Below are 13,321 nucleotides of genomic sequence, written 5' to 3'. Positions count from 1 at the left end.
CAATGTTGATTTATTTCCAATTAAAGGATTCTACCTTAGTTCTTAAAATACATAGTTTCTTTTTTAAAAATTTTTTTTTTTAACGTTTATTTATTTTTGAGACAGAGAGAGACAGAGCATGAACGGGGGAGGGTCAGAGAGAGAGGGAGACACAAAATCTGAAACAGGCTCCAGGCTCTCAGCAGTCAGCACAGACCCCGACGCGGGGCTCAAACTCACAAACTGTGAGATCATGACCTGAGCTGAAGTCGGTCGCTCAACAGACTGAACCACCCAGGCACCCCAAAAGTCAGGCAGAATTCTAATTCTGAAAGTCTGAATGATCTAGGAGTTCGTATTCAAGCTGTCTAACTCAAATGCTCATTTCTCCCACAAATTCACTGTGAAGTTGAAATATTAGAATATCTTTATTAGTGCTGAGTTTCCTAGGCTCAGAAATAGCCATCTTGAAATACTAACATCTAAGAAAAACCCCTCTGGTGATGCACCTGCACATTTTTAATGGGGTTTTCTTTACATCCTCACTTTGCATACGGAAGGTTTTAGTTATTAGTCTCAATTTGTTTGATTACCCTGCTATCAGCTATATATATTTTCAGTGACTAGTTATAGATGTTCAAGTCTTCTCATCACACAAAAAAATTAAATTAGAAACTAGAAAAGGGACACCTGGGTGGCTCAGTCAGTTAAGCGTCCGACTCTGGCTTAGGTCATGATCTCACAGTGTGAGTTCAAGCCCTGCATCGGGCTCTGTGCTGACAGCTCAGAGCCTGGAGCCTGCTTCAGATTCTGTGTCTCCCTCTCTCTCTCTGCCCCTCCCCCACTTGTGCTCGGTCTCTCTCTCTCTCTCTCTCTAAAATAAATAAGATGTAAAAAAAAATTAAAAAATTTAGAAACTAGAAAATATTCTGACATTACATTAGACAGTTTTTCTTTGTAGGTTAAACAGACTGATCAGATTCATCGATCTACATTTTTGCTAACAAGAAAAGATTCAATCAATCAATCAATCAATCAATAAAAGGAAGAAGGTAGTTCAAAACAGAGGATAACTTCTTCCCGTGGTAGGAGTGTGTGTGTGTGTGTGTGTGTGTGTGTGTGTGTGTGTGTACACATATTCACATGTATGTATGACAAATATATATATATATAATAAAATGCGTGGCAATTTTTCTAATTATAATGAGTAATAATAACATTAATTTTAACATTATAAGCAATAGAACATGCTAGAGCTTTTTAAAAAATTCAGATAATGATGAAGGAAATTAAATTACATACAAATCATGGACAAATGAGTATAATAAAGATGATATGTTAGGGGTGCCTGGGTGGCTCAGTCACGTAAGTGCCCGACTTCAGCTCAGGTCATGATCTCATGGTTTGTGGATTTGAGCCCCATGTCAGGCTCTGTGCTGACAGCTCAGAGCCTGGATCCTGCTTCAGATTGTGTCTCCCTCTCTCTCTGCCCCTCCCCTGCTCACGCTGTATCTCTCAAAAATGAATAAATGTTAAAAAACATTAAAAAAATTATATCTTAGTATTCTCAGAGTAGAAAAATATAAAGCTGATTTGACCTAAAACTACTATGAAAATTTTCACAGATGCTCTCTGACTATAAAAATGTGAGACAAAGATTGATTCAGATGTATTGATTTTTATAAATGACTGTCAATGCAGACAACTTTGGTTATATGGAACTTATGTTTGTTACTTGTAGAAAAATGGCCAGCTAAGTGTGTGATTTGATACCAAAGATGTGAAATTTGCATATATTGAAAGCTTTTTTATACTCACTTGCAACAATGCGTCTTCCATCTGCTAGAATCATTTCTCCATTTTCTACTAGAGTTTTTAAAATACAGGTGACATTTGTTGGGGCTTTGTCTGCCTCATCTACCACCAGAACATGACCCAACTTTACTGCTTTAACCTTTGAAGACAGAACATTTATCATAAACAAAAAAATAAAAGCAAATGTCTTTAAAATTTTTTCACTCATTGCTTTGGCTTTATACTAGTAGCTAGTTTTACTTAAGTTATGGATACACTATCACAAAAAAAAAAAATGTGTAGCAGAGCTGGAAACAAAATTTATAGATCACCTCTAAAAGCTTCACATAGTTACCAAATTGTTAACTCTGCAGTAATCAATTTATTCCCCTTTGGCAACATAATTATTCCTATGTTGGTAATGTCCACATTTTACACCCCAGAGTAGGGGCGATTTAAAACAAGCGAAACAAATACAGAAACTAGAGTTCCATGGAGGTTAAGAAGACTGAGACATCACAATCAAGAGTGGATATCCGAACACTGCATTTGTTATGGCTCTAAAGGAGTGGGGGATTTCAATAGATCAGAATGGATGGTCAAGAGGTGGGTATTCAATATAAAGGGAATCACTGGTCAAACTCAAGAAATCCTGAGGCACATTGAGGGAAGAGGGAATATGAGTAGTCTATCTTGGCTGAAGCAGAGGTTAAATGTAAGAAAGAAAAAAGAAAACAGGGTCTGAAAGAGTAGATCAGGTCTCTGTTAATTTGTCACCAGAGTGACAAATATGTACTTTATCTCATTAAGTAATCAATTTGTAAAGATTTATGAGTTTAGGCATGATAGGAATGGAGGCTGGAACTACACTTTAGGATGTTTAATCCTGCAGCGATATGCAGAGTAGACTAAAAGGGGATTACCATAATAATCTGGTAAAAAAGTAGTTTGAGGGACCTGGTTTTAAGGGAAGAGGCATGGAAAAGTGGAAATAAAAAGTATTAAATTGATCTGAAGAGTTTTCTTCTTTTTAAGTTTTTAAAATTTATTTTGAGAGAGAGAGTGCACATGGGGGCACAAGTGGCAGAGGGGGAGAGAGAGAGAGGGAGAGAGAGAATCCCAAGCAGGCTCACAGAGCCTGATGTGGGGCTCGATCTAATGAATTGTGAGATCATGACCTGCGGTGAGATCAAGAGTTGGATGCTTAACCCATTGAGCCAACCAGGCACCTTGATCTGAAGTTTTTTGGACATATAATCTATAGTCTTGGCAACTGATTACATGGGAAGTAAGGAAAGGAAAAATAAGAAAGAATCCTAGGTCTTAGGTGTCTGAATAAGTGGTGATGTTATGAAGAGAAAGGTAAAAATAAAAGCTAGGAAAAACTCTTAAAAACATTTTAAGAGGGGGGCACCTGGGTGGTTCAGTTGGTTACACATCTAGCTCCTGATTTCAGTTCAGGTCATGATCTCATGGGTCATGAGTCTGAGCCCCGCACTGGGCTCCAGGCTGACAGTGCAGAGCCTGCTTGGGATTCTCAATCTCTCTCTCTCTCTCTCTCTCTCTCTCTCTCTCTCTGCCCCTCCCCTGCTTTCTCCCTCTCTCTCTCTCAAAATAAATAAGTAAACTTAAAAAAAGAAAACATTTTAAGAGAGTAGATGGGGGAAATACTCAATGAATTTAAATACAAACCCAAAGCTTATTTTTTTAATGAACCATATAATAAATTTTCCTCATTACATAGTTTTGACAAATAATTTTACAGATTGAGAAACAGATGATTGCCTCTACCACAAATGAATATTCATATTCTAAAAAAACTGATAAGGGTTCTTCTTTTTAATTTTAGGGCAAAAATGAACTGAGTTAAAAAAGGGAGAAAACATATAGCTTTCAAACACTAATCCAACTCCAGCCTTCACATCTCTGTTCAGGGAAAGTCAGACCCAACCTGGGAGAATTCAGGAGTGAGATTCTAAAGACTTCAATCACTTCAAAAAGCTCTGGACCAGAGAGGTTCTTATGTTGGCATATTTGTGCCATTACCACAAAGGAGTTATCTACACAGAGGGACAGGCCTGGCAGGCCAGGATTATTTTGGGTCTTATGTAAGAAGTTGAGGGATGGGTCTTTCCAGCTACCCAAAACACTGGGCTATATTTTATTTTTTTTAATTTTTTTTTCAACGTTTTTTATTTATTTTTGGGACAGAGAGAGACAGAGCATGAATGGGGGAGGGGCAGAGAGAGAGGGAGACACAGAATCGGAAACAGGCTCCAGGCTCCGAGCCATCAGCCCAGAGCCTGACGCGGGGCTCGAACTCACAGACCGCGAGATCGTGACCTGGCTGAAGTCGGACGCCCAACCGACTGCGCCACCCAGGCGCCCCTGGGCTATATTTTATTCATTAAAATCATTTAAAAAAATTCTAGAAACATTATCTAATTTTAAACACTACACATTTGAAAACAGCAAAGTTTTTTTTTCCTTAATTCTGGAATGATAAAGAAACCATTAGAGGATTTCTATCATTCCCTAAATCACCTGGAAGAGAAAAGAACAGAATAAGAAAACATTTTATTTTCCAATAATTTGTATTTAAATATCTACTCCCCAAATGACATATGAATGAGTGTTTTCCAGTTAAGACTGAAATTCATTGAAATCTATGGGATATTTACAAATCCCTCTCAAAGGCTGAAATACAACTATCATTCAGAAAAATAGAGTTGAGAATATTCATATAGTTGGATTACTAACCAAAGGTGAGTCTTCATATACAATCAGTCCATCTTTAACAGAAGGCTGAAGAGTAAGGGTTTGTACTGTGGTGTCCCTGAAGTTAAACCGAAACATTTTATGGTTAGCAAGAAAATAAACAGACATGAATAAAAATATAGCACAGGAGGACTTCTTTTTAAATTTTTATTCACCACCCACTTTTCTCAAAATGAATAATAACAAATGAAATTCCATTTAGCAACAGTATTTTGTGGATGTAAATATGAATTATAGGGTTTGGAAATCAATCCAGGTGCAGGTGATAGGCAGGTCCAGACACATTTAAGGGGATCAATTCTATATCTTCATCTTCTACATATATGCTCTCTTTAAAATAAAAAATTTTATGGCCATCTTGATCATATCATGTAGAGAATTAAATTACTTTTAAAATGTGAGTAGCACTTTTCTTTATAAGAATTGAAGGTTGCCTTTTCAAATTTATCACTTACCAAGTAATATGTGGAGTTATACCTGTGTTCTTTTGAGTACCTACTATGTGTGAGGCCATACTTGGAATGTGAACTTCAGACCTTAGTGTTATAATATGCTTCTGAAACTTCTCCCCAAATGCTAACATTTATCACCATCTATTAAAATTATAAAATGTGTATTTATTTAAAAAACTGATAAATACTATATGACAATGACAAACCAAGCAAACTTAAGATATCTTTCAAGTAAGTTTTTGCTTTAGCAAAACAAATTTAATCAAAATAAGTGAATTGCTTTGACAGGCAGCAGTGAGGTAGTAGAAAGAAGACATTGGAGTCAGACCAATCAGGATTCAAATTCTAGTTCTTATCACTTATTAGCCACCTGATCTTGGGTAAGTAATACAATCCACCCAGGAGGATCGATGACAGAACACTTGGAAAGTACCTAGCACAGCATATGGCAGATATAAAGAGTGTAACTACACATCAGCCTTACCAGTTTGTTACCATTATTTCTGCTGTTAGGACTGAAAGTTCTTGCCTAACTTCTACCTGATCTTCAGGTCTTGAGTGTAGACGGTGTTTCTTGGAAATCCCCACCATGACCCTTTCTAAAAAGACCAGGTTAGGTGACCCTATTGCATGTTCCCTTTGAGCCCTGGATCTCCTCTATTTCAACCCTTAACACACTATATTCTAATTACTTATCTTAATATCTTTCTACATAGACTGTAAGATTTAAGAAGGTAGACCATATCTATCTGTCCCTCATTCAGTTCCCTGCATCTAATGGATATCTGGCACATAGAATGCATTTAATACATATTCGCTGAATAAATGAATGCATGAATAAAATGACAAAAATGCTAAAAGTTAAAAGTCAACACTGTGGCTTATAACACAACATATAGTATGTGGATTTCCAAATTTATTGGACCAGGGACCCCCCTTTTTTTTTTTAAACAGAGAATCTGGAACTATAGAATCCACTTCAGTAAATGTTGGGTTAGATTAAGGCTGAGTCTACTAGATATAAGAAATCTTTTTTATTAATTTATAAGTGTTTATTAGAAAGTACAGTCATATTGAGAAGTACACTTGCAGTTGACTAGTCAAGGGAGTATGGAAGACCTTGTTTACATCCATCATGGACTCCAACTGAGTTGAATTTAGACTTACTGTAGTGAGTAACTCCTCCATCAGTGTCCTCACCTACCAGGGCTTGAACAGGTACGTTGGCAATACAATTATTGACATTTATAATTTCTAGACTACCTAACTTATCTGCACCTAGCTTGAAAGGCTTTTCCCTCTAATTTGACTAAACGGCAAGTGGCTTCTTGAGTTAATTCCCTGGAGTCTGGTCTATTGCTCTTCCTGACCTCTATTCCAAGCTCCCACCCCAATGATTCTGGCTCTCATGGGTCTGATACCTGCCTTATTATCTACTGCTTCCTATAGCCCAAGCACTAACACTTCACAAAGAATCAGATACCACTTTTAATGTTGGCTAAAATTCAAATTCAGATGTGTTTGAAATAAAGCCTTGAGGATGTTAAGAAAAGTGAAAACAAAACATACGGTGACAATTTATTGGTGCTTATCCACTTTTAGTATGAACACAATGTTTCTTATGCAGTGTAATGATATCTAGTCATATGTCCATTTTCTCTATTCCTGGGTCTTACAAGTTTCCTATAGGACATACTTCATGCTATCTTCTGCTAAAAAATTAATTTTTAGAGTTTTAAGCAAACAAGAACACAGTTTAACTAATTTCCCTTAAATTCGTTGTTAATATTCTAGCAATACAGAAGGGGGGTTGGGTGAGGAAGAGAAAGAGTGTGTTCACACAGATTTTTATAGCTATATAATGAATTTCTCACTTCATTTGTCACATATTTAATGGGCAACAACATGACACCTTCAAGCACCAAAATGGAAAAAGGAACTCTTGTATCATTGTCAGTGGGAAGGAAATTCAAGCTGAATTCCAATTTTAAAAAGGCAAATGAAATTGTTCTATAACACTTGAATTCTGATAAGATACAACTTGCCAAATTAGATTTATCAAAAGACTTTTGTGCTAGAATTAAAAACCAAAGGTTTGAGGGAACATGCACAAATCAGATGATTTCTAAAAAGGATTACAAATGAGAATAAATACAAATGGAAATCATGGCTTTCAGTGGAGTAGTCTGTGAGAAAGAGGAATTTATAGAAAAAAGGTGGTTTTGTTCTGTTCTTTTTATTGATCTTTCATCATATACATCAAAGGAAAAGCAGAGGTTAGTATAATGTGTAAAATGATATGCTATTAAAAAATGGATTGGCTTATATGTCAGTTAAGTTTCACTGGTGATGTAAGGGTGGCAAATAACCTACTATCCTTGCATAGTACTTAATACAGTAAGAGAAAGCTGGTTTTTCAAGGTATCTTACAATATCATAAATTTCAACTTAGTGAAGTGATAAGCATTATTGTCACAAGCAGCATATGAATTGACTCTTAAAGCCAATATAATGATTATTTTTCTGAAAAGTTGATTAAAATCATTGCTCTGTGTTTAGGAGCATCTTGGATCAAAAGATATTAGTTCTCCACACAAATAGGCAATAACCCTAAGAGAGTATTTTATTTGCTACAATTTCAATTCTATTACAATTTGTTCCTCTCAAGAACATCTCTGAAATATAAGCTTATAAAAGTTTAAATAGAACTAGTAATTTCAACAATAGAGAAGAGAAGGGAATTTAAAACACATCTAAATCACATTTTCTTAGCCTACGGTTTAATTTAAAAAATGGTTTTCAGTACATAACTATTATCTGTAATGCTTGAATTAATTAGAATGTTTAGCTAATCGCTGACATAAATGTTCTCACTTCTCACTATCTTGCAAACTAAAGTTTTCTATCAATTAAAGCCTGTGTAGATAAAGGAGCTACTCAAAGGAATATGGTGCTAAACTCTATTCTTTTTTTAACTCTGTGATTAAAAAATTTTTTTTTAATGTTTATTTATTTTTGAGAGAGAGACAGAGCATGAGCAGGGTAGGGGTGCAGAGAGAGAGGGAGACACAGAATCTGATGTAGGCTCCAGGCTGTGAGCTGTCAGCACAGTGCCCAACACGGGGCTCAAACCCACTATCTGTGAGATCATGACCTGAGCCTAAGTCAGATGCTTAACTGACTGAGTCACCTTAGAGTCCCCTTAATCCTGTAATTTTAAAGTTTTTTTTAAATAGAGTTATTAATGTCTTGATAGTAATTTAAAATCATTCTACATGCAATAAAAATAATTAAGTTGTATAAAGACTAGGTTTTTGTCAAAATGAGGAAAGAAAATTGGCCTCTGGAGAGCAAGCACAATCTGTTCTTGAAATGTTGCTTGTAAAGGTACATTAAGCTAATATCTGCTAATTTACTGAAGAGCAAATGATCTCAAAATAGTGATGTTTATTTTAAAAATGATATTTTAGTAAGCTGTGTTTAAATTGGCTTATGGTTAGCTTTCTTTTAGAAACGCAATAGTAGTTAAACATAAGAGTGAAAGAAGAAAGACGACATATAAGAGTTTCAAATAGCTAACAAAAATTATCTCTAACTTTATGGTTCATTAAATAAAATTGGCTGTAGGAATAGACTAGTCATTAATAGAAGTCAAACGTGGGAAAGGAAAGCTGGACCATGGCACATAGGAGACACTTAACAAATATTTGCCAAATATTTCTAAATGAGGGAAGGTCCTGAAAATAGAAGTAAATAGTAATTTCTGCCAATAAGAGATAAGCATAACATTACCCATTGAGAAGTAACGCTGCTGAATGATATTGCCAAGTGGAAAAGAGTTCATGGCATCATCAAGAATATCATTTCCAAAGGCTTATTTTAACTATCAATGAAATGAAGGTAAGGGGCACTGATAATTTTCAAAAATAAAACAGAGTGCTACTTAGACATAGCTGAGGCAAACAAACGTTAAGTTGTAAACAATGTGTACAAGCGGTCTGGGCTCTCTCTTGAATAGCAACACACCCTTTCTTACTCTTGCCTGTAAAAGGCAAATGTATTTCTGCCATGTTGGAAGAGAAACTTCTCAAGGACATCAAACAGAAAGGGCCACTAATATAAGCAGTGTTACCATACAATACAAAAAAAGGAAGACACAAATTAACTGTGATTATTGCAGTGTTTGTTAAAAACCACCACTGGCCTGACTCTGAGTCCAGATTTGGACGTTGGTCAATCACTTCACCTCTTGAAGCTCAAGATTACTCGTGTCTAAAGAGGGAATTAAAAGAGAATAAATGAGGGAGCAGAGTAGAGTAAAAAGCAAGGAAGATAAAGTGGAGACAGAAAGAATATTATTGTTATATGTGCTTTGAATGCTTTGAGGGAAAAGTCTTTTTAATAAGATAAGCAAAATATTATTTCTGCCAAAGTGACTGAAAAGACTCCAGCTCTTAAAATAGCTGTTTTGGAGGACAAATAGTTTATTTAGCAGTCAATCACTCATCACTAATGTGTCCAGATGCAAAAAATCCTAACAAACCATAAAAGAAAGGAAGACATTAGGGGGATAATATTTATGGAAGGAAGTCTACTGTGATGCAACACTGTTCTCTTCAGGGGTAGCTTCTTACTGGGAACAACAGGTAGAAAATAGCCACAGCAAAGTAGTCATCTGATGGAAGCTAAACATTTCAAAATATGCTTAGTTTTCAAAATCTACTTCCCTCCCCACATCTCCTAGCACTGTATTAACACTTATTTAAAAAGAAACTCCTCTAATATTCAAAGCCATGCTGATAATCAAATCTCTTAACAAAATCTGAAAGATGTGAGTTGTCTAATCTTTAAAAATAAATCTACTAAAATGATATACTTAAAAACTGGATCTTTTGTCTTTCCTCTGAAAGCTAGGTTTCTGGCTTGGTAAATTTTAGGAACTCAAGATGACCTAATTTCTTTGTGGGAACTTCATTTCCTCTTTTCCAGACCCCAAAAGAAAAACAGTATGCAGGTCCTTTATTACCCTTTGCTCCTAACATTAAACAATGCATTTTCTAATCAGTTCTAAAAAAGGAATAGAAGAACAAAAATGCAGATTAAATGCAAAACTAATGAGTGGGCAAAGATGTACACACAGATGAAACCAGAGTGCGAGGCTGGGGAACACTGTGTCCACTGAGTAAAGCTTTATCAGAAAATACAGTAATGAGTAGTTTATAGTTTTTAAAAGTCTCATTAATTGGGTCACAACAGAAAAGCATGAGAGAGTCAAAAATTAATGTGAATATCTTTTCATATCAGGATATTATCTACTCTTTTATTCAATAAATTTGTATTCAGCATTTATTCATGGGCATTGCTTTGGATGCTGAAGTATCTGTGAACAAAATAGGTAGACATTCCTTCCCCTGATGAGCTTAAACTCATAATATACTTAAGCGAACCTAACTCATCATACTAATAATGTACCATCTTTGGTACAGTATGAACTAGATCTTGCATGAGATTAAATATCGAAAGATATTTTACCAGAGGCAATTCAAAGAGAGAGAGAGAGAGAGAGAGAGAGAGAGAGAGCACGCGCTGGAGGGGCAGAGGGAGAGAAGGAGAATCTTAAGCAGGCTCCACACTCAGTGTGAAACCCGGCGACGTGGGGCTGGATCTCAGGACCCTGAGATCATGACCTGAGCTGAAATCAAGAATCAGACACCTCACCAACTGACCCACCCAGGCACCCCTGAAATACCTATTTTTGATCACTAAGACAAATGAGAAATAGCCTGCTGCTAAGGAAATCCATCAGAGGACTTAAGTCCACCAGCTCTCCGTGAGACCGGCTTAGCACGTCTCTCATGGTTAACAACCCTAAATACATTTTCCGTGTAACACTTATTGCCTAAAACTCACTATGTAAGTTGCATTTTACATATATCATAATATTATTTGGTATATTATAATCATGAATTATTTTTATCCTCATTTCTGACTGTTCATCAACTTGAAAAAACTCACAATGCTCAGTGTTAAATTTATCACACTTCAACTACTCAAGTCAAATAGAAAATAGTATGTAAATAAGCATTATATTTGGAGAACTCTTCAAGGAGAGCCATGTTTAAATTTTCTGTAATGTACCTATTTTATTAAGTTTTTATGATAGATTTTCTTAAAGGAAGACACTACTGAATCATAAGAAAAATGAGATATATAACATTCAGAAGCAAAAGTTAAAGAGTTCATTCATTTCAGTCACAGTCATTTTCCAGCATTATTTGAATGGCAGAGAAGGAACAAACACCTCCAAGGACTTAGAGGTCAGGGGACTGGAGCAGAGCTCTAAGCTCTTCTTCTTCTTCTTCTTCTTCTTCTTCTTCTTCTTCTTTTTGCGATCATATGTTTTATCTTAAAATTTGCTAGGGATTTTGAAAGCTATTCCATAACATACCTAGGTATTTCAATACCAAAATGTTTCAGTCACCAGTAGGAAGACAGCAACAAGGAGCTGAGCCAACACCCGCAGGAAACAGGGTTGAGCTGAAGACAGTGGACACTGCAGAGAAAGTTCTGCCCCTGGCCACTTTGGCTCTTCTGGTATCTATCATATTTCTTGAATCCAAATTCAAATAAATGAACGATAACTTGTTTCTCACTTCTATCCTTCCACTTGAACTAACTGCTCGAAAGGACTTTATACTTAAGAAACTTTTTAGTTGTTCCTATGACTGTCCTTCACTGTGAGGACAAGGCATATCATCTATACACAAGGGGGTATCACCTATATATCTAGTGCCTGTCACCACACCTCATACCTTCTAGGCATGCAATCAATGTTCACTCAAAGAATGAATGAGGCAAGAGTGTGTTAAACAAATATTACATATTTCCAATGTATAAGGCAGACTTTTAGGTATGACGATTATAAAAGATCAGAGATTCTGTTCTCAGGAAGCACACATGACAGAAAGATAGATGTAAAACAAATATAATCCATGTCAGAGGGTGATAAGGGCAATAATAGAAATTAAATCAAAAGTTCAGTGAGAACACAGAGGAGAAGGCAATTAATTCTGAGTAAAGAGAACAGAGTGTTGATGATTCAATATGATTTTAACTGATAGGTATGGGTAGAAAATGCTTCCAGACAGAGAAACAGACAAACATGTAGAAGGTCAAGATACAAGAGAAATTTGAGGGAACAAGAGTATGTCTAGAATATAGTTGCACAGAAGGCAGTCGAGCTGGCCAGGTGAGGTGAGTCAGAGTGCACAGTTTTCTTAAATATCATGCTCAAGAGGCTGATTTTCATTTCATGGAAATGAAGAACCAATCACCTGTTCATTTCCGAGAGAGGACTCTCTAAGCAGATGTCTCAAAGATGGGTGGGAAGGAAGAGATATTACATTTATTCATTTGTTTAACAAATGTTTATCAAACACCCACCATGTTCCAGACGTTGTGCTGGAAGGAGGCAGTTCAAAGACCCATCCTTGCCCTCAGGGAGAGCTCACTGATCAGCCAGGGAGACAGAAGTGGGAACACGTAATTGTGATAAAGAATGACATGTACAATAGCGGAGACTGTTCTAGGTCAGTAGCTCTAAATATACTATCAAAGTTTTTTCTGAGAAGATACACTGTAAAATATATGAAAACAGTAACAAAAACTGAGCCAACTATGGAAAACAATATCTAAAAAATGCTCTTGGACTTTATTTGTTGATAATACAAACAACTTTCATTCTTATTAAAAATTAAAGGACGTTTTTGGAGGCGCCTGGGTGGCTCAGTCGGTTGAGCGTCTGACTTCGGTTTAGTTCATGATCTCACAGTTCGTGAGTTCGAACCCCACGTCGGGCTCTGTGCTGACAGCTCAGAGCCTGGAGCCTGCTTCGGATTCTGTGTCTCCCTCTCTCTCTGCCCCTTCCCCACTCATACTCTGTCTCTGTCTCTCAAAAATGAATAAACGTTAACAAATAAAATAAAATAAAATAAAATAAAATAAAATAAAATAAAGGACATGTTTGGGAGAACAACGTGGTTGATATACTTTATTATTATTTGTGTGATTAAAAGGTCTAGTCCTAAGTTCAGTTTATTTCAATGCCTGCTTTAATGGTTATTATAGCTGAAAAAGAGCTCACAAAGACATACAGATCCAAATAGAAATGCAGCATTCACTGCACCCCTATAGCACGACATACACTTTTCACTCATTTATCAAACATACAAAGGATTTTAGTACTATTAGCCTTGGGAATTTCCATCCTTCCTGAAGTCTATCAGTGGTTTGGCAAACAAATCAGTGCCACATTTTAT

General features: G+C 36.2%; 1 protein-coding gene across 2 annotated transcripts in view; it reads right to left on the bottom strand.

The window, feature by feature from the left end:
* The window catches only part of VWA8 (von Willebrand factor A domain containing 8), a 358,377-nt gene that overhangs the window by 145,333 nt on the left and 199,723 nt on the right, over window positions 1-13,321 (bottom strand). For both annotated transcript variants that reach the window (XM_049647001.1, XM_049647002.1), the window contains exons 22-23: window positions 4,534-4,609; window positions 1,798-1,933 (exon numbers count right to left, since the gene is read on the bottom strand). In XM_049647001.1, the coding sequence (XP_049502958.1) occupies window positions 1,798-1,933; window positions 4,534-4,609 (212 nt within the window). The remainder of the gene's footprint in view (window positions 1-1,797; window positions 1,934-4,533; window positions 4,610-13,321) is intronic.

The sequence above is a fragment of the Panthera uncia genome (assembly GCF_023721935.1).
Source record: "Panthera uncia isolate 11264 chromosome A1 unlocalized genomic scaffold, Puncia_PCG_1.0 HiC_scaffold_16, whole genome shotgun sequence".
NCBI classification, from domain to species: Eukaryota; Metazoa; Chordata; class Mammalia; order Carnivora; family Felidae; genus Panthera; species Panthera uncia.
This window is presented reverse-complemented; position numbering and strand designations above follow the sequence as displayed.